Here is a 21,109-nt window from a genome sequence, read left to right as displayed (position 1 = left end):
GACCATCAGCACAGCCATGTACAGGTCAGCTGCCTGTGTGTAATTAACCTTAGAGTCTGCCCGGATGCCCACGGACATTTCAACATTGTAGATGAGGTGCTAGATACTGCAGACTAGCCATATATGTACCGTAATACGATACAAAGACAGTACTGTATATACATTGCAAGATAGAGGAACTTGACCCTGGGACAACTCCTAGGGAGGTGGACTCACGATCGCCTCTGTGATGCGACCTTGCTGTAGTTGCAGCATCGCGTTATTGCATATTTGGACACCGAACAAAGTATTGTGGGCCCACTGATAGACGGTTGTTTTTGAAGAGACAATATCCCAAACTATTAACAACCCGTGGCACTAGTTTCGGCCTGTTTCTAAACGTGCGAGTGCCACTCGGTGTTCCGGGGTTAAAGTTGCTCTGACGGTCCATGACCTGAGGCACGTCTGGTTAAACGCCAGACACGTGAACATGCCTTGAAACAGGCGAAACACTTTTGAATGTCACTCACGTCAGTCAAGCTATAACACAGCCATATACGTATGTGTACAACATATACTAACCGAGTAATACCTACATACAATGTAGGTCACTAAAGGATGGATATATATGTAAACTCTATACGAACAAAATGTCTTGAAATCACTTTAAATACCATGTGGGTTACTAGTATCAAATTTACAATTTCAGAAACGAACCGCGTTCAACTCTGTCAAAACATTTCATTTTTTCAACTTTGTACACAACTATACTGAATGACAAAAGTAAGGAAATTTTATTCTCTAACCAATAGGAGATAAAATAATAAACATTAATAAATGTGGCGAGCATAAATAGAGTTACATATCTATTTTCAAGGGTTCTGGAAAATTTGTAAAACAAGAAAGTAAACGTCTGAGATTCAGAGAGAAAACAATATGTGGCATGTTAGACTATCTTATCGATAACATTTATTCAAAATTTGGAGTAAAGTTTTATACTAGAAATAGGCACCTAGACGTATTCTCAGTGAGCTTTAGCCTTGCAACGTGTTGGATTCGAACCTGATGTCTTTTTGTCGTCCACAAACCTAGTACAAAGCTTTGCCTCTGCTAACGTATAACATCTCTACTGAACAAACTGTGCACACCAAGAGGCCTTGTAACTAACACGGTCTCTAGCAATGTAAAATAAGGGACGCCACCTTGTTGCAGCTTTTTTGGCGTTTTAAGTTCCTGTGGTCGAAGGCAAACCTCTGTACCACCACTGGATCGTGGTACCACATGACTGCGAGTCCGTTCTCTTACACGTCGAAAGCAGGCCTTTCCAGGAATACAAAATATATCTCTAGAGTAGTGGGCATCTCCATCATATGAACGATAGGACTGAAAGATTCATGCCATATATTCTGTTCTTTGCACGTGGTACTTGTGTTATTGTAATAAACCTTTTAGTCATTTTGTGAAATGATTGAGTGGGGGAGCCACTTTGCGTCATTTTTTGCAACAACAAACAATATACTTCAGTCATTTCATGAAATTTCACTTCGTATATATGTGGTGAACAGGGGTTTGTGAGGTGTGTCCTCCGGAAAACCAGATGTAAATGCTTCGAAGCCAAGCTTAAGTGCAAGAGCAGCTGCCACAATAGATTTAACTGTTAGTGACAATAAGTGGTGCTGAAATTGTGATCCACTTTTGTAGATTAAGGTCTTTAGAGAAATTTCATGAAATGACTGAAGTATACTGATTGTTGTTACACAAAATGACGTGAAATGACTGGCACTGTTAGTCATTTCACGAACTGACTGAAATTTATATCACAATAACAGACGTATCAGGTGTAAATTTCATAATGTGCCTGTAACATGTACACACACACACACACAAACACACACACACACACACACACACACACACACACACACACACGAGATTGATACTGAATCGCATACAACACGCAAATGACAAAATGAATGTTCACATTCACCAATTCAACATTAAAAAGTACTAAGGGCATATTTGTACAGACATGTTTTTGTATGAAGATCATGTGTGAAGATCATGACAAACCATCATCATAAATTCAACATGGATTGCAGTATTTTTGTCGTTGTTTACGAGTCAAAGGATCGTACGGGTCCGAAAAACTCATTTTTTCCATCTCTTGTTCTGATGAGGGCAGGAATTCGTGCAGATATCTCTTCAGCTTTGGTGTCCCGATTCACAATTCACTGCCGCTGTATGTTTGCGTACTTACTGTAATGGAAGCATGTTATCAAGAAAGGCAATTTCCCCTTAAAATGGAATACATTGTAGATGAATGGGGATGAATCGTGACAGCTTCCAAAATGTGTTCAGATGCAGTATGTTACAAACATAATTTGCGCAAAACAAAAGGTTTGGTTTCATTAAACATAACCTGTAAAGGTACTCGGACATAGATAGCAAGTGACGAGAGCTGTTTTAAACTTTGAAAAATGTACATTAACCATAACAGTACATAATATTACCATCACGTTATGTAAGCTTGAAATCGCGAAGAGCTCGTGATGGACTTAAACATTGTTTCCCTGCTAGGCATGTGACTCAAAGAACATGTCATGGGATGAGATGAGACTTACTTGGTTGACAAGTGTATAACCATGATTACACGATGCCATTTAGAAAGTGGTCAAATGCAACATATGTCATATTTGGGATTTCACTTTCTTAGTAAAGTACAAATTCTAGTACTTTTTTCGGTTGAGTCCCATCCGGGATTCGAACCCGCACCCTCAGAGTCAGGCACCTAATCGCCAGCACACAAAGTCAGCCGCCTAGCCCGCTCAGCCACTGTGGAAGCAGTGGCTGAGCGGGCTAAGCGGCTGACTTTGTGTGCTGGCGATTAGGTGCCTGTCCACAGTGGCTGAGCGGGCTAAGCGGCTGACTTTGTGTGCTGGCGATTAGGTGCCTGACTCTGAGGGTGCGGGTTCGAATCCCGGATGGGACTCAACCGAAAAAAGTACTAGAATTTGTACTTTACTAAGAAAGTGAAATCCCAAATATGACATATGTTGCAAGTGTATAACCACCTGCCTGGCCCGCACACTTACTTGGCTGATCAGTGCAAACACCTGCCTGGCCGGCACACTTACTTGCCTAATCAGTGCAAACACGTGCTTGCCCCGCACAGTTGCTTGGCTGACCAGTGCAAACAGCTGCCTGGCCCGCACACTTACTTGGCTGATCAGTGCAAACACCTGCCTGGCCGGCACACTTACTTGGCTGACCAGTGCAAACAGCTGCCTGGCCGGCACAGTTACCTGGCTGATCAGTGCAAAACAAACAATAAACCATCTGACAGGTTGTCTCTATAAGAACGATACTATCACGATACAGTAATACGTCGTTTGTACATGGACACCTTGTTCTTTAAATCACAAAACAATTGCAATATTATAAATCTAACCCACAGTAAACTCAAACTTAGATCCCAATAAAAATAGTAGGGATAGGATCAAGCTACCCTCCTATACCTATACCGATCACTGGCCCGTTCAAAAATTCATTATGTCTCCCTCGTTTGTGATGGAGCCTGTAAAAGCCACCAGAAAATTCTTGATTCTGTCCACCACCAAGGTCAAAGGACTTGTCCTGCTGACGGTCTGCTCGTCGAGGCCGATGAACCGTCTGTTACACAACGCCGTGTGAAATTATCTTTACAAGGTATCACAAAACTATTCTCTAACGAATCTAACCCTGCATATAACTGCGTCTTCAATCCCTTACATGAGCATTTATACAATAAGAAATCCTCTCTTGTTCCGTCACTAGGGCACAGAATTAAACCATTCCTTTCTGCTGCCCTCATTGACGTACAACATATATCTCCTTCTCGACTTCTTTCGTCTCCTCTTTGGCAGTTGGTTAAGCCACAGTTGACCTGACAGTGACCACCTTTAAAAAAACAGTAACTAATGAATTACAATATGAACAAACATATAATCAATTAACAAGTTAATATAATACATATATGTCTTTATGTACAGATGGGTGCAAGGATGGTGGCACGATCGAGCCAGAACAATATCTTCTCGTTTACCGGATAACAGTTCTATTTTGATAACAGAAGCAAACGCCATAGTAACGTTCCAAAACATACTTAGAAACACACTGAATACAAACAATATATAATATTTTCTGACTCTCTCTCTTTCCTTCAGGTTATTAAAAACCTCTCCTGTGATATCCACTTTTAATAGAAAGTATTGAATTATACAGTGATCTTGCTACTGGCCGATGCCACCATGCCACGTTGGCATTTCTGGGAACACAATGGCCGATCTTGCTGCCAAGGCAAATCTTTGACACCAGTTCTTATTCCATACCAAATCTAGCATTAGAACTTACATCCGTGATCTGATGCAGAAGTGGGATACCCTGCTGGGTATCAGTAAATTACATTTAAAAAAAAACAAACTATATTGGTTGCACTTACCTGGGCTGTCAGTCCAGATTGGAAGAGTTCAGTATGCGACGATGTCGTATTGGCCCTACTAAGTATACTGAAGAATATTTTATTGAAAGGCGATGATCCTCCGTTTTGTATTCATTGTAATGACATAATCACGGTCGTGCATGCTTGACTGTATTGATTTTGCCATCACAAGCGATAAATATTTCAATGTCATAACAATTAAGGATTTTATAATATTAACTATCATTTAATAAGTGAAGTTTTAAAGGAAACAGAATCATTGGATACATTTCGAATATGTTCTGCTAACAGATATTTGGTATTTTAAAGATGGAAGTAAAATTAGCAAATAAAAAATATTTGTGGCTGTATCATCAAAGGTGATGATTGAAGCATCGTAAAATTATTGTCCTCTCGAGAAGGTACGTAAGTCCCAACAATTCAAGGTCAGTTTGTTATTTTAGCACTGGCACTATCGCCAACAGCTGAAGAGGCGGTGTGAATCCAGCTAGGGTCCATGCAGGTAGAGAAAGTACATCATAGTTAGTCTCTCTCTCTCTCTCTCTCTCTCTCTCTCTCTCTCTCTCTCTCTCTCTCTCTCTCTCTCTCTCTCTCTCTCTCTCTCTCTCTCTCTCTCTCTCTCTCTCTCTCTCTCTCTCTCTCTCTCTCTCTCTCTCTCTCTCTCTCTAGCACAAAAATTATGACAAATATAAGGGTTGTACAAATCAAGCATCGTGTATACAAATTACACAAAGTGATAACTCTGGTGAAAATAGGGGTTATATTGGCTGAAGATTATTTTTGGCGTTGAAGGAACCAATGGGGGTTCAGCAGAGATCGAAGCCCCTGAACCCCTTCCTTTCAAAATTCCTGGATCCGCCCATGGGTTAGATCTGTCGACAGAAGGTTTGTTCAACACACTGTTAGACTGATTGGGGCATTATAAGGGAGAGAGTCCGTTACAAAAAGAGCTATGGCTTTAAATCAGATATCACTGTCGAATTCAACATCATCACAGCTTTGTGCACCCCGTCCCATGTGGTCTCTGCAAACTTAATGATGGACCTCCCTCGTACGTTCCTTTGCAGTGTGGAAATAGACTTTAATCGGTAATTAATTAGTTATATCACTTATTCATTTAATAATATCACTTGTTCCAAACTGCAATTACTATAATTACTTATTTAGTGGGTATACCTTTACGTGGTATCGATTGGAGACCACACTGACGCCCATACCCTACTTTCATCTGTTTTTGCAACAAACATGTTTGGTTCCTTACTTGAGAAAGTGGAGAAAATTGTTGAGCAGAATGAAGCTGAAGTACACGTTAGTTTTGCTACAACTTCGTTACACAGTGTTCGGTCAAATTCGGAATCCATGTACCGGTGTCTATAACTTAAGATGTCATATATGTTCCTCCAAAAGGTGTGTCATGGAAATTCCATTTACATCGAGTTTAGAAAAATGTCAACTTTACTAAGGGAAAAACTTCCACCACTTCCCAAACACCAGATGACGTTTGAAACGTGCACGTGGCGATTACTACCATTTGACTGCGTGGATGTATCCTAATACTGAACACAGGTGGGATGGAAGAATGATTTTATTTCAGTACCAAAGAGCAAAAAAGTGCATTGGGTCCCTCTACTCCAAAATTTCAATGGGTGCCTTTGAACCACAAACTGAGATTGTTTTGGCGTTTTATTTGAAAATGGCAAACGGCATACGATATGAAGACATATAAGTGATACGACAAGAGATGGTGATACATAGAACCGTAAATGATTCACTCTAGCTCGTTACGCTGACTTTAACACGGTAAGGAGTTTGTAACGCTTGCAAGGGAGATAATTCACGAGGTCAACGTCGTCAAAATAACGCTTCAAGAGAACAGACGGCATAAATAACAAAGGTAAGTGTATATGCAAATAAATTACAGTTTTCACACACAGCGTATCTAAACACTAAAACACGTCTGCAGTTCATAAGGTCCAAAACGTTGGTTTGGACTTTTGCATTTTGTGAACATCTTCAACTCTGTAGGAAACAGTTCCTTATTATCACTGGATTTTTGTCTTACCAGAAGCGAGCTTTAAACTGTTTCCTTCAAAAGCATGTCGTTTAGAATTTTATATAATTATGTATTCGTTCGTTGTACTAACCTGCAACGTATAAAATTGAAAGACAGTGCCTCTATTCCTCACATTAAATGACCATAATACTATTATTATGTACATGGTTATCCGTACACATTTTCATGATGGTAGGGCGGTTTCAGAACAGACACAGAAGGAATTCAAACTGCTTAGACATTATTTTTCCCCCTGAGAGGAACATTAAGTTAATTAAGCATCTTATTAGAATAAAGAAACATGAACATCTAATTTCTGTCTTACCTTGCATGACTGCTTCTGACGCTCACTGTCACAACTGTTGTCTCTGCTAAATTTGCCTTTGCTTGCTTTAGATACATTTTAGTGTTTAGGTTACAACATACAGAATAAAATCAATTAGATTTCAACCTTGAGAAAAAAATGTATGGAATAGGAATGGAAAATATCTACTGTGATAATAACTGTTTACTGGAACAATGGTTGGATTGCTTTTATTAACATTGTAACCTTTTAAGAAAGCTTGGACTCTTCACAGTGGTACGAAGAACAGTCAGAATCTTAGCGAATTTCAGAAACAAATCATAGTTGGCATCAGTGTTTGAGTTTGGGAGGTTGAAGTTAAAATCTTATCTCTAATTGCCTTGTTGAACTGGGCCCTGTTCTCTTGACTTTATGTGAAACATAATGGCACTTTCAATGTTCTGCCGAACTGTTTTAGTGAAATGAATATTCTATTTTAACATATTGATGGGAAATGAAATGTTTTATCTAAAAGTACTGTAGCTGCAGAAATATAGCTCATAGAGAAGATAAATACTGACTGAAGTCTGCAATACAAATACAACTGGGACATGTTGCAGGATATCTTTACCCCCCTGAGAGCTTTATCATCTTATTTCCTGAAAAAGACAGTACAAGTTGAAGGGTCAAGTCAAGGTGATAACATTAACCTTAACAATGTCTATCTTGGGAGACAAGAGTTTCATTATGGCAGAGTAATAATATCACATGAGTTTCTGTTTGCACTGGATGTACATGATATTCAACACAGTCAAAATGCAGAGGTATGCTTTAGCCCTGTTTTCAGGGGTCAGGTTAATATTTTGTTAAATTGGGGTGTTCTAATGTATACTTATCATGCTCATTTATGGAGTAAATGAAGGCTTGAAAATAACATTTGTTTAGGTTAGATGCATTTGCTGCATTCAAACAGGGATGTTGAGTTATTGATTATAATCAATCAAGATTGCTTGTAGCACTACTCTGATAACAAGATCTATACATTTTTGATAAGAGACTGTCATATGGAATGCTTTTTCATATTCTCCTGGGGCAATATCACACCCCATAGATTCCTTATCTACTAGTTTTGTTTCCAGTGTAATTAGACACAACTGATTGGCTTGTAGCTCTATCATGTATCCACAGATGTAAGATTAGGGGTAGAATGCTATTATAAAGTGAATTTTTCCAAACAAATAATGAGTTCAAACTCATCTTACTAATTACTACTTTACCCATTCTTTCTAGAGAAATGATCATATCTCATTGTACAGTCAGGTACACATTCCTACTAAAAAGCGTCTTGTTTTTACCAAAAATGCAATATTCTTAGTGTCAACACAAATAATATTGGTTATTTTGTAGAGCAGATTCAAATCCCTATGTGAATAAAACAGAATACATAATGGGATTTTTTTTAATTTTCTGTTTCAGATGGTTTGGAGTAGTGACATTTTATGAATAATAGAAGTGTTGGTTAATTTAGCATCTCCCAGTCACACTTTCCTCCCACACCACAGACACATTCTGAGCTAAGTGGTGAAAAAATCATGAGCAAGGCCTTTTAATTCTAATCTCAAAATCTATTCATCACAAAAGTACATTCTCTTAATCCAAGCCTTTGTGGAACTTTTTCCATAGTTCAGGTTTGACATGAAGGGAAAAGACATGGAATGAGAGCACATGGATACTTCTGCTCAGTCTTCATACAGTTAAGATATTACTCATCTTGGTCTTGGTAAAGCAGAGGTATGATTTTTTTTCTCTGAAGTTTTGTATAATGCTGTAGAAATACAGATCAGAGTTGTTTTGTGTCAAATGTGTTTTGCTGAGCAAACATGTTTCAAGAAAGCTACGTTTAAGTGTTATCAATGTGGATCAAGTTTTACAACACACCTTAAATAGGAAATTGATCTGTTTCTTGTGTTTATGACCATAACTCTGTTGTTTTGTTTCGTTTATGACATGTCCATTGCCAACCGTACCAGTTTATTGATCTCTGACTTGGCACTTTTTGAATGTTCTCGTGCTAATGTGCTACAATTAGTGTAGATTAACAAGGAACAAATGAATTATTGTTTGCAAGTAGCCCCATTAGTTTGTGTTTTACCGTGCACTAATTACCTGTCGTCTGTCTCACCTACCAGTTGCACGCCTAACTGGCTTTGATGTTCACACCTAAGTCACACATTCAGTTATGTGAATCGTTACAATGGCAATTACATCTATCGTTGGGCCTTAAAACTTACTTTGCCTTGATGTGATCAATAAGTAAGGGAAACGGTTCTAGGTACGCCCCATAGACAACAGCTACCACCACTTGATTATCTATAAGCTAATCAATCATTGATGGCAGTGTCTCTAATTGCATGTGTGCAATTTAATTGAAGCCAGATGTTGGTTGTAACATGGCAGCATGTTGTTGGAAACCAGTAGTGAGTTTGTCTACTTGAGTTTGAAGTACACAATCACTCTAGCAGCAGTTTGACTTCATTGTCAATGGTTCTTACGAGTTTTATAATGCCTATTGATTGAAAACAAGAGGATGGAAGCATGTTGCTATGGTAATCAGTAGTCTGTTTCCATGGCAATAGAGGAAGTTCCCTAAGACTTGTGGTGTGATTATATATAGGAGAGTTCATCATCAAGTCCTGTGTCATTCATTACATCTCCTGTGTGTGTCTTAACTTTCTTTTATCTGGATTACAACCTAACCTGGACAATGTTTAGAAGGTAAGGTATAGAGAAGTTGTTGAACAGTGTTTGTTATCTTGTAAGATTACGCATTATAATTATTATGAAACTCTAGTTGGATAAGAGGAAGAAAGAGAAGAAGATTATATGGTACCAGAACCTAGTATGATGTTTTGAATTGGTAGGAAGATGTTTCCATATGGTTGATTTCATGTTCATACTTTAAGACAGTGATCATAGTAGTTAGCTTATATGATGTGGTTTGATAACATGTTTGTTATGAATGATATCTTCATTGTTTAAATAGTAAAATAGCATGTTGCAGAAAACCAATCCAGTAATTAATGGTTGCTGTGTCAATACACAACTCAACAATGACTATTTGATACTTACACTAATTTACACATCTTAATCCAAGCTGTCTTAATTTCAGATATCTCATATTTTGTCAACAGAAAGTTATGGAGAAGTGTTTTATGGGCATTTATGAATGATTAACCACAATTGTGATAGAAATGGTGATCAAATGCTCTCAAGCCCAAACTGTTTATATATTTCAGATATTCATACATCACAGTGTTCATGTGTGGTGTTTCAAAGTAAGATGTCTGTCTGACCCACTGAAAATTCACAGGACCCACAGAATAAACTTAAACATTTCAGATTTAACATTTTTATAATTGGCATTGAAATTATAATTATATAACATTATATGATAACAAACATAGGATTTCTAAACAGCAAACAAGTGTCAGATGCCACAAATAACAACTTCAAACAAAGAAATTGTGAAATATTCAGTCAGGCACTGAGGCTGGCGGGTTGGTGATTTCTATCTAACCACTAGCGAATCTGCCAGGTTTGTCAGAGGGTCAGATGCTTTTCGTGAACACTGATATCACCACAGAGATTTTTTAATAATTTACATCCTTACAGTAAAACTGGCATCATTTAAACATAAAATGAGGGGAAAAATGAGGGATCACATGAAAGGACAACTGTTCCTTTATTTTTTTCCAATATTTTTCACAAGCTTTGTATCACATAGTTTGTAAAGAAATCTGGAAAAAAATATGGGAACACTTGCACATTCATGTGATCCCTTATTTTCTTCTCTCAGTATATACTGAACAATGAAATTCTCAATTACAAAACTCAATTACAATTCTCAAAACAATGGTTCAAATACACTTTACAACCTCAGTTTTATTGTTGTGCAATGTTTATTTGCAGTATCATTTGGTATCATTTCCTATTTTCTGCCTGTGTACAACATGAACAGATGGTGCCTTTGTGTAATAATAGCGCCAAGACAAGTACTGAAAAATCTGTTTGTCTACTACCTGAAAGACTATTCCAGTAGGCAATGTGGACGAGATGAATAATTAACGCTGATTCGTGCTAGCATCTTCTTACCTGGGGAGGCTGATTAATCAGGCATCTGTAAGACATGGCAATGCATGGATGAAACTATCTGACATTAGATACAATATATTTGACCACTGATCTGGGATTGATTAGCTACTTACAGCTGGCCTTTGAAAATAAAATACCAAGTATTTTATAGGTTAGCTTGTATCTGGCAACTTAAACAGGAAAAAGAAAGTTCATGATTAGATTAACCATAACACATCACCTACCCTGGATGTCTAATTTGATTGAAGTTTATGCATTACAATTTATTCATTTTTTCATTACACAGTTGTTACATGGCTAAGTGTCCAAATTCAAGAGGGAAGAGGCAAGAATGGGTTTGAATTAATTTAATAAGCAAAGTATTAAGCAGTACTGTTTCCCAATAGAAGTTCACCATAAGTTTCTTAGTATCACTATCATAGTGAGTGAAGCTCTCTCAGTGCTAAGAAAGTCGTAAGTCAGTGTTACTGTATGGCACTTACAACTATCTTAGCACTGAGAGACCTTCATAAATCTAGGCCCAACACTAAGGTGTTGGGTTGTTTGTTGAACAATATTTATCCCAAGTTGAATAAAATTCTGAGATCCCAATGTTCAATTGGCAAGGTAAATTTATGAGGATTTGCAATCTAAATTTCACCTAATTTGATTTACCTTTTTGTTTAATGTGAAATTCATTGGGTATGTTTTCACTGTAAACAGACAATAGGTGCATATATACATGAAAGGCCAAAAGCTTGTCATGATATCTAAGCACCTGAAAATACCACTGCCCAGGATCGTTCCTTGTGAGGAGCCAACAGGAACTTCAGCATTCAGTTTTTAAGGCTGTAGATGTTCTTCATATTCACTCAAAGATTGCATGACAGTGAGTTTTGATTGAAAGTGACTCAATCAGTGCCCCCTGGATTCTGCGGTAAATCTTTAAGAATTCCGCTGCAAATTTAAGCAAATTGTGCACCCCACTTTTCAATATTCTGCAAAACATTCTGCGGCTAAGGCATTTAGAATAAACAACAAAAACATTATACATTATACACCTTTACTGTATTTGAGAATTAAAAGCTCGCTGAAAGTTATTTCTCACCTCTCATTTGTAACTTTGATGCAGACAAACAACTTCCGGTTTCATGCAGACAATTTTATACCTAAAAGAAATCTGAAATATTTTTAATTTTCAAAATGATCGATTTTGAGAATGTAATTGCAGTGTCAAATTCATCTAAGTTAACTGAAAATGCCTAAAACTTGCTTTATTAATATAGTATCTTTAGTCATGATTATTTTGAAAATGTTGCCACAATAAATATGTCAGTCCTTTTTAAGTGTAACCAACCCTACTTTTGACATTAGTTCTACTTTTCATTTTGGCTTACAGTCAGTTTTCACTCTGTTTTTAAAATGAACAAATTCCGCAGCAGAAAAGTGGCAAATTCTGCACGGATTCTGCAAGCAAATGCATTTTCCACAGACCAGACGTCTTTCTGCATGGCAAGGTCAATTCTGCAATTTTTTCTGCAACTGTGGTATCGCTGAATCCAGTTCAGCTCATCTGTTTTATTTTTCCAATCCTCAGTAAACAGAAAACAAGCCACTGGATTTTGCTATAATCCATACCTATGTTATTTCACATATGACTTTTTGACAGCCAGTACTGAGACTGTACACTGTCTTCCTCTCCTTCTCTCTGTCGTGGGGAATGGTAGAGCTGAAAGTTTAAAGAGATAAATATGTAAATGTCTCTCAACATTTTCCACAGACTACAGTTGCTTTGCGTATCTGTTATTGTGTGTGCTTACCAAAATTAACACAGAAATACCTACAGAAATCACAAAGGTTATGAGATTTTCATTATTCAGTCTTATCCTGTGAGGTCCAGTGTTTCAACATATCCTAAGTCAAAGGACTATATAGGCCAGTGACTAGGTATATAGCAAGTGATTGACGCTGACAGCATGGGACATGTTCATAGTATTGATCACTATTTTGTCTGGTCAAGACTTATTTATTTTCAGGCCACACACTTCTCTGGTAAACAACCAACTTTATAGCTGTGTTCTGTTGCAGCTACTACAACTGGGGTGAGAGGTGGTACGTATGTACACCAATCATGGACAATTTAACTGCCGTCACTGCTGGGGGATCCAGTCTGTTTGACCTCACAGGAAAGAGGCTCGCTAATGCTGGATCTAGCATCACCTCATTTGCCTGTGAACCAAACCAGGATGAACCCAGACCTCCTCGAAGGGTGAGACTCATTGTGTGGAATGTCTTTTTTTCGCTGTTGTTGGTTTGTATTACAAGGGGGTAAGCTCAGCAGTTGGAAAAATGAAACAAATGCATCTGCAGTATGTGATGAGCGTTAAATTAGACTGACACTACTTGTTCTCCCTGTTTCATGTATAATGTGTTTACCCCCTTGTAATACAAACCAAGAATAGTTGTTTGAAACTATGATCCTTTGTTATCAAAATTATCCTAAGTTGAAAAAAATCGAGATTCCCATGTTCAGTTGGCCACTGACTTGGTATATAGCATGTGGTTGATGCTGTAAACAATGGACATGTTCATAATATTGATCACTATTTTGTCTGGTCAAGACTCATTGTGTGGAATGTCTTTTTTTTCCCCATCCAATCATGCAAAATTGTGACATCATTTAGACTCTTATTGGAAATTGTTTTAAGATTTCTTTTAGTTGTTGTCTTATTTATAACAGTAACAAGTCCAGGCTGTCTCTTTTGAGTGTGAAACTGAAGAAATGAGGACTTCATGTCAGAATGAGAGAGTGTAACAGTCTGTGTATGACTTTAGGCAGCAACATTAATTCATGCTGAATAAAACAGCACAGACAGACTGGTACATGCACTCTCAACAGGTTTTCAAAAGTACATGCCCTCTGCGAAAGGGGCTTTCACTTGACTTTATTCTTGTGTCATAACAAGAGTAAGATTAAAAATGGTATTTTATTTGTGAAAGTGTTTACACGGTGTTTTCAGGTGTGCTATGAGAACACATACCAGCTGGAGCCTGCCACTAAGTTCCGACCTGATCAGGTCAAGCCTATTATAGAGACAGTGCTCAACACTAACCTAACAGGTAACATCTTCTCTAACGACTTTCCTTGAAGGTCTAAGCATGTCGAAACATTCAAAGTTTCAAAGCCTTCGCCATCAAAACATCACAAATGAAGAAATCATTGCTGCATACTGCTATTGCACTAGCTATTTTACTTGCTGCATAGAATCTTTGATGATGACTACCTTGTATTGTACAGGTCTAAATATCTTCCAAAACCACATGCATAACTTGTAAGTTAACATCTTGCATACAAATCATTATATCTCACCTATTTCATGGTATGGAAAATCACAGCTGAGGTGGTTTTACAAGCTTGGTAAGCAAGTAAGCAAGTGGTTTTACAAGCTTGAAAGATTTTGGTGACAGCAGTTATAGCTTTTAAACGAATTTTCATTCACACTTCAGGTAAAAAGTATGATCCAATTGAGAGCTCACTGCTTTGCAAATTCCTCTCTGATGACATCAAGGCAAAGGTGAAAGAACTTAATTTCAAACGGTAAGAAATGATAAATTGGTTCACTATGCATCCTTGGACATTTATCAACATATTAATTACACACTTCAAGGCCTGGGTACAGAAAAAGTGACAAATTCCACATGAGACGCAGGAGAGTAGGGTTAGTCAGTTAGCTGGCATAGAGAAGTGGCACACCCACAGCACACTACAACATTTTTAGTAGAGAGTAAGCCTTTAACACTGATTATATCAGTATGTCAGTTATATATCTGGCGATAAATGAGGAAGACAGGCTGTAGATAAGACACTAGACTGTAATAAGACCCTAGAGCACAGCTATGGTGCTCGCATCAGGGGGCAATTCCATTAAGATAACTGGATCATCCTATCCGATACATCATCTAAATGATAACGAAGTTACAAACAATATATTAAATGTATATGTTATATCTGAATACTGACAGTTAAATTTGACAGTATATCAGTATTGTCTCCAAATGTTTTCATGTGGAATATAAATCATCCTACTGTGTAATATCTTAATGGATAATACCTACTCAAAATGGGAAAAGATAGCTGTGATGGAGGAATATTTGGGAGATGACAGCATTACATGAGGTATATTAAGACAAGGTATAACCCAATATTTTTTTTAAAAATTCCTCAGAAGTGTGAATTAAATGACAACACTAAGTTAGTTTTCAGATTACTATTTGATTTCATATTGGAAAGGAGGCACCAGGTCTCTTTCCAGTTGTTTCATTACTGCCTCTCTGTCTGTACCACCACAGGTATAAGATCATTGCACAGGTGACAATTGGGGAAAAGAAGGACCAGGGAGTTCGAGTGGGCAGCCGCTTCCTGTGGGACTCTGACAGGGACAACTTTGCGTCAGCCGAGTTTGAAAACCGCAGCCTCTATGCAGTTGGTATGGTCTATGGGGTCTACTTTGAGTGACGGCACCATTAATGCTGTGTTCACCACCTCTGTACGAGGGGCTAAGCAAAAATGTCCTGACACTTGTGATATATTAATATAAAGTTATGAAAAGTGTGATGACATTTATTTGATTAACTTTGAAAATACCAGTGAGTTATTATGTGACATGCAAGATTATATGGTTATTTGGTTATTTCCAAGTCCCAGGTTACTGAAGATGATTCTTTGTCTCAAGACAGGGCTTCCTAATGGTCATCTCACATCAATGTATAGATAAGCACATATTCCATGGATGGGTCATAGCTTATTGCTCCTGATGACAAATTATCTCAACATCTTCAGTCAAAATTGTTCATGTGTCATGTTGGTCTGCTTTTGATAACTACATTTGAGTATAGCATCTTGTACTAGTTAAAATTTCTAAAATAGGTGCTTAGATGTAACAGTGAATTTAGATCTAAACAGAGACTATATGATATTTTGTGATAATTAAACTACATATTGATTAGCTAATATCCATCATTTGTTACTGCCTAGCCTGTGCAAAGCATGGCAGCGTCAAACTGCTCCATTCTTCCTTAAGGACCAAGATGATTGTCCCACCTCGAGGTGTGAGTTCTGTTCAGCATTGTGTGATCAATACAGGTGTATGTTCATCGGTCAGCATCCACTGCTGGCCAGTAAAGCATTATAGTACTAAACACATCAATACTCCAATGTTAGCACAGCTCAAGTGGAGGTCTAAAAGGAGAGCTATTCTCACAGGTTGAAGGGTATATGACTGAACCGTGGAGAACACTGTCATTAAGTAAATACATACTGAAGTGTGCTCTTGCTAGTCGTCATGGAAATGTGGTTGTCTTATGAAGTCATTATATTGTACATGTTAAACATTGTTTATGGTGGTCACGAAAGTGCCCTAGTTGTGTTTGTGATTCTGCAATAAATGTTGTTTTTCTTCAGCAAAACTTGAATCTACATGTTTTCATTTATATCACCTTTCTTCACATAATCATCATTACAGATTATACAAGATCTAAGATCTAGCAATACAGATATTGAATGTCATTCATTTGTCAGGAAAATAGCATTGGTTTCTGCGTAGAAATTTAACAATTTGTGTGATGTCACAAACACTGACACTGTCTATATTGCTCATGATTAAACAACAAACAAAAAATACTGATATGCCACACAAGATAAATTTTTGATATATGAGAAGACACTAAGTAGTTGAGCTGTCACCACAGATAAGACCAGTTAAGTTCAACAATGAAAATTAGTTTTGCATATACTTGTTGCTTTAGTGATTCCTGCTTGAAAAATAACCCACTGCAATAAAAGATCTGCAGTTGTGCCAGATCTTGTCCTGAAACAAGGCAACAGTACTTCCATATGACCCCATTAAAGATGTGAGACTTGTCAGAGACAAGTCAGCAACATCTAGACTCTTATATAAACAGCCAAGACCAAGAGGACTTCACAGTATTAGCTTTACACTGAGTGGGTGAGTGAGTGAGTGAGTGAGTGAGTGATTGAATGAGGTGTCAAGATCACAGATGATTTCGTTTATATAATTAGTTTATGGTACTGTAAATAGATGTAGTATGGTATTGTTAGAGTGTGTTATATATTGTTGGGAGTTGTTGTTAGATTATGTTCGGTAATACTATGGGAACAGGGTTATGTTCAGGGAAGCGTGACCAGGTATGGCCAGAGAGCTGGGGTGTTAATTTGTAAACAATAGAGAGGTGTTGAGTAGCTTGGGTATGGGAGGTCAATATAAATAGTGAGGAAGGGTAGTAATCTGCACAGTCAGCCAGAATCACCACTGTGTTCACCTGTATGGGTTCAACTTTTGTATGGGATTGCATCTCACGCTGGCTGGCGTAAGTTTTTATTATCATTATTACTTTTGTATTTATTGATTGAGTAGATGTAGCAAGAAATTGTTTTACTGATGTAGTATTTCTAGATATATGTGCATATTGTAACACTATATAGCCACAAAGCCATTCAAAATTTGAATGTTATCGTTCCACAAAAACTGTTCCACTTTCAAATATGTAAATCGGAGTAAAGTACATGCATAAAGTATAAGACATTGACACATGTCTTACTGAGTAACTGTAGTTACTTATATTGTATTGTAGTGTCCCGGAACTGGCCGGTTATCCTTAAAGTAAGGAGAGGGGTATTATCTCCGCCTGTAAGGAGACAGACAAGAGTCTTCCCTGTTGTACAAGGAGCATGTATCTCCTAGTAATGTGAGATGTGGATGGCACAGCCATCAACCATTACACAGGCCCCTTAAACTCCGTGAGGGAAACCATCGCCTGGGTGTTAGGGATACCACACAAATACCATGACGTCACCAAGTGGAACCAAAGTGCACTGACATTCTGATTACATTGTAAAGAGAAAGTGTTCTCTCTGAGTGGCAAATTCCTTTATTGTTATTTAGTTCAATTGTTTAGTTTCTGATTGGGATTATATGTAATCATTATCTATATTAGTGAGGGTATTAGGATTTTAGTGTAGTTAGTAGTAGTAGTAGTGTTATTAGAACTTTAGCAATATAAGTGGTAGACAGAACTGTATATGTAGCTAGGTTAGGTAATTAGATTAGTTAGTTGTATTTGCACCTGTAGAATTAGTTTAGTATAGGCATTGGGGTTACTTATATCTTAAGGGGAGGAATAAAGTTTTGCAAAACAAACTATTCTTCTGTTGTGGTTACTTTGGTATGTGACATTTTGGTGGCAGCGGTGGGATAATTAGATTATTTGTCACTATCAAAGGGAACCCTAGTTGTGTTCTGTAGCGCATTTGATGTAGCGTTGTTGATTGTATATCGCTGCAGAATCTTTGTGTCCATAAAGAAGGGTTAGAACATACGGCACCACTTCTGCGTCCTTGAGTGTATGATTTGGAATTCAAGGGTGGAGGGTGTATTGTGGTTATTGGTCAGTTAAGGCCATTGGTTCGTCGTGAACATTTTGAACATTGGGATATATGGGAAATCACCTCCGGTTTTATTCTTGGTAGGATCCCTATTTATTCCAGACAGTTTGACTTTTTGTGTACCCTGCTTTGCCCTCATACAGACAATTATGGACATTGACAAACTTATCAAACTGGGTCAGAGTTTAGGGTATGAGAAAGATGATTTGAGAGTGTTTGTGAAAGAGCAAATGGAGTTGGAGAATGAGAAAGAAAAGGACAGGCTCGAACGGGAGGAAAGAGCTAGGGAGCGGGAGATTAAAAAGTTAGAACTGGAGGAAAGAAAGGAGAAAGAAAGGTTAGAATGGGAACGAGAGAGAGAAAGATTAGAATTGGAGAAAGAAAAGTGTAAAATACAGTCAAATGAAAGAATAGAACTTGCCAAGTTAGAAAAGAGTGTGGCAGGAAATCAAGAAGGGCAGGTAGGAGAGAATAGATCAGCAGCCATTCCCAAGATGCCTAAAATGCCTCCATTTGACGACCACAATGACAATATTGATGCATATCTGCAAAGGTTTGAACGTGTAGCTACAGCGCAAGGCTGGGACCCGTCCCATTGGGCAGCTTACCTGTGTACTCTGCTGAAAGGTAAGGCTTTAGAAGTATACTCCCGGTTAAATGCCTTTGAGGCTGAAAATTACAATGCAGTTAAAACTGCATTACTTAAACGCTATGAAATGACTGAGGATGGATTCCATCAGAAATTTAGGACTGCTAAAACAGGTGAGATTTTCACACAATTTGTAGTTAGAATTGAGAACTATTTCAACAGATGGATTGAACTAAGTGGTACACAAAAGACGTTCGAAGGTGTGAGAGATTTGCTGCTGCGTGAACAGATTTTGAATGTGACTGGAAGGGATCTGGGTATATTCTTGAGAGAGAGAAAGCCAAAAGACGCGATGGAAATGGCTAGACTAGCAGAGCAATTTATAGAAGCTAGAGGTACGAGTCATGGAAGATACAATAGACCAGTTATTCCAGGTCAAACTGACAAGCAGGTTTCCAAAGGGAAAATAGTCGAGGGTAGCGCATCAGGTAAACATGGTACTTGTTCCAAACAATTTGTTCCTATTAAGGAAAGGACATGTTACAACTGCAATCAAACTGGGCATTTGGCAGCACAGTGCAGGAAACCCAAGTTTAAAGTGGCAAGTATCCAGGTGAGTGAAGACAACACAAACATGTCTCTAATACATCCAGATAACACAAAAGTAGAGCCCTGCATACATGAAGTTCTAGATGGTGATGCAGCAACTTCAGAGGAGGTTACTAAAGCAGATGTAGCCTCAGGGAGTGTGCTTACCAAAGATCACCGCATGCCATTTTATCAGGGAAAGGTAAACGACACTCCAGTAGATGTGCTTAGAGACACGGGATGTAACGGTGTAATAGTGAGGAGGTCAATGGTAAAAGATGCATGTTTGACTTCAGAAACACAATCTTGTAAATTAGCAGATAGCAGGATCTTGACACTTCCGGTAGCATGGATTACTGTAAATACGCCCTTTTACACGGGTATGGTGAGAGCAGCATGTATGGACACACCAATCTGTGACTTAATATTAGGCAATATTCCCGGAGTTAGAGAGCCAGGAGATCCAGACTTGATGTGGGATAAGCAGGACATTAAAACAGTAGGTGCTGTAGAGACAAGGAGCCAGAGAAGAGTACGCCAAGTAGGCATGGAACCCTTGAAGACATTGGAACCTGTTGGGTTGACACTGAGTCGAGGTGAGTTCGTATCCCTACAACATCAGGATTCAAGTCTGAACAAAATAAGAAAATTAGTGGAAGAAGGTAAGATTAGGGAGACCCGACATAGTACTTCCTCTTACTTTGTGGAGAATGATATGCTGTATAGGAAGCATACTTCCAATAAAATGGACAATGGTAAACAAGTTGTACAGGCAGTAGTACCGGTTGGATTGCGCACACAGGTAATGAAGGTATGTCATGAAGCACTGATGGGTGGACATCTTGGAATCAAGAAGACTCTAGATAGGGTAATCTCACAGTTTTATTGGCCAGGAGTAATTGGTGATGTCAGAAGACATGTTCAGTCTTGTGATATTTGTCAACGTACCATGCCGAAGGGAAAGGTAAGGAAAATACCACTGGGACAAATGCCATTAATTGAAGTGCCATTTGAGAGGGTAGCTGTTGATTTGATTGGTCCATTGTATCCTGTCACAGACAAGGGTAATAGGTATATACTGACGGTGGTTGATTATGCAACACGATACCCAGAAGCAGTAGCTTTACCCAGAGTAGAGACGGAATATGTTGCCGAAGCTCTGTTCGAGATATTCAGTAGGGTTGGTATCCCCAAGGAGATATTAACAGACATGGGAGCCCAGTTCACGTCAGGCGTGATGAAGGAGGTAAGTAGACTATTGTCCATACATCAGCTTACTACTTCCCCTTATCATCCAATGTGCAATGGCCTAGTGGAGAAGTTCAATGGAACCTTGAAGACGATGCTGAAACGGATGTGTGCAGAACGACCAAATGACTGGGACAGGTATGTACCTGCTTTGTTATTTGCTTACCGAGAGGTACCTCAAGAGAGTTTGGGTTTTGCCCCATTTGAACTCTTATATGGACGCACTGTGAGAGGACCAGTACAGATTCTGAGGGAAATCTGGACAAGAGATATACCAAATCCAGAGGTAAGAACCACAT

General features: G+C 38.3%; 1 protein-coding gene across 2 annotated transcripts; it reads left to right on the top strand.

Moving 5' to 3' along the window:
- Window positions 1–7,485: 7,485 nt before the first annotated feature.
- LOC137291166 (dynein light chain Tctex-type protein 2B-like) lies at window positions 7,486–16,389 on the top strand. Of its 2 annotated transcripts, none has more exons than XM_067822457.1 (5): window positions 7,486–7,616; window positions 13,012–13,192; window positions 13,944–14,043; window positions 14,431–14,521; window positions 15,274–16,389. In XM_067822457.1, the coding sequence occupies exons 1-5, from the start codon at window positions 7,561–7,563 to the stop codon at window positions 15,437–15,439; spliced, it is 594 nt and encodes a 197-aa protein (XP_067678558.1). In that variant the 5' UTR covers window positions 7,486–7,560; the 3' UTR covers window positions 15,440–16,389. The 2 variants fall into 2 exon arrangements, with proteins under 2 accessions (XP_067678558.1, XP_067678557.1); XM_067822456.1 differs by lacking the exon at window positions 7,486–7,616 and adding an exon at window positions 9,266–9,567.
- The last annotated feature ends 4,720 nt before the right edge of the window (window positions 16,390–21,109 follow it).

The sequence above is a fragment of the Haliotis asinina genome, chromosome 7 (assembly GCF_037392515.1).
Source record: "Haliotis asinina isolate JCU_RB_2024 chromosome 7, JCU_Hal_asi_v2, whole genome shotgun sequence".
NCBI classification, from domain to species: Eukaryota; Metazoa; Mollusca; class Gastropoda; order Lepetellida; family Haliotidae; genus Haliotis; species Haliotis asinina.
Note: the sequence above shows the minus strand (reverse complement) of the source record. Positions and strands in the feature narration are given on the sequence as shown.

What these genes read in the sequence shown, in the direction of transcription:
- LOC137291166 (XM_067822457.1), top strand. Translation starts at nt 7,561, where the DNA reads ATGAGTTTCTGTTTGCACTGGATGTACATGATATTCAACACAGTCAAA. An exon ending in AACCCAGACCTCCTCGAAGG is followed by an intron (nt 13,193 to 13,943) that starts GTGAGACTCATT and finishes CGGTGTTTTCAG; the next exon opens with GTGTGCTATGAGAACACATA. An exon ending in GCTCAACACTAACCTAACAG is followed by an intron (nt 14,044 to 14,430) that starts GTAACATCTTCT and finishes TTCACACTTCAG; the next exon opens with GTAAAAAGTATGATCCAATT.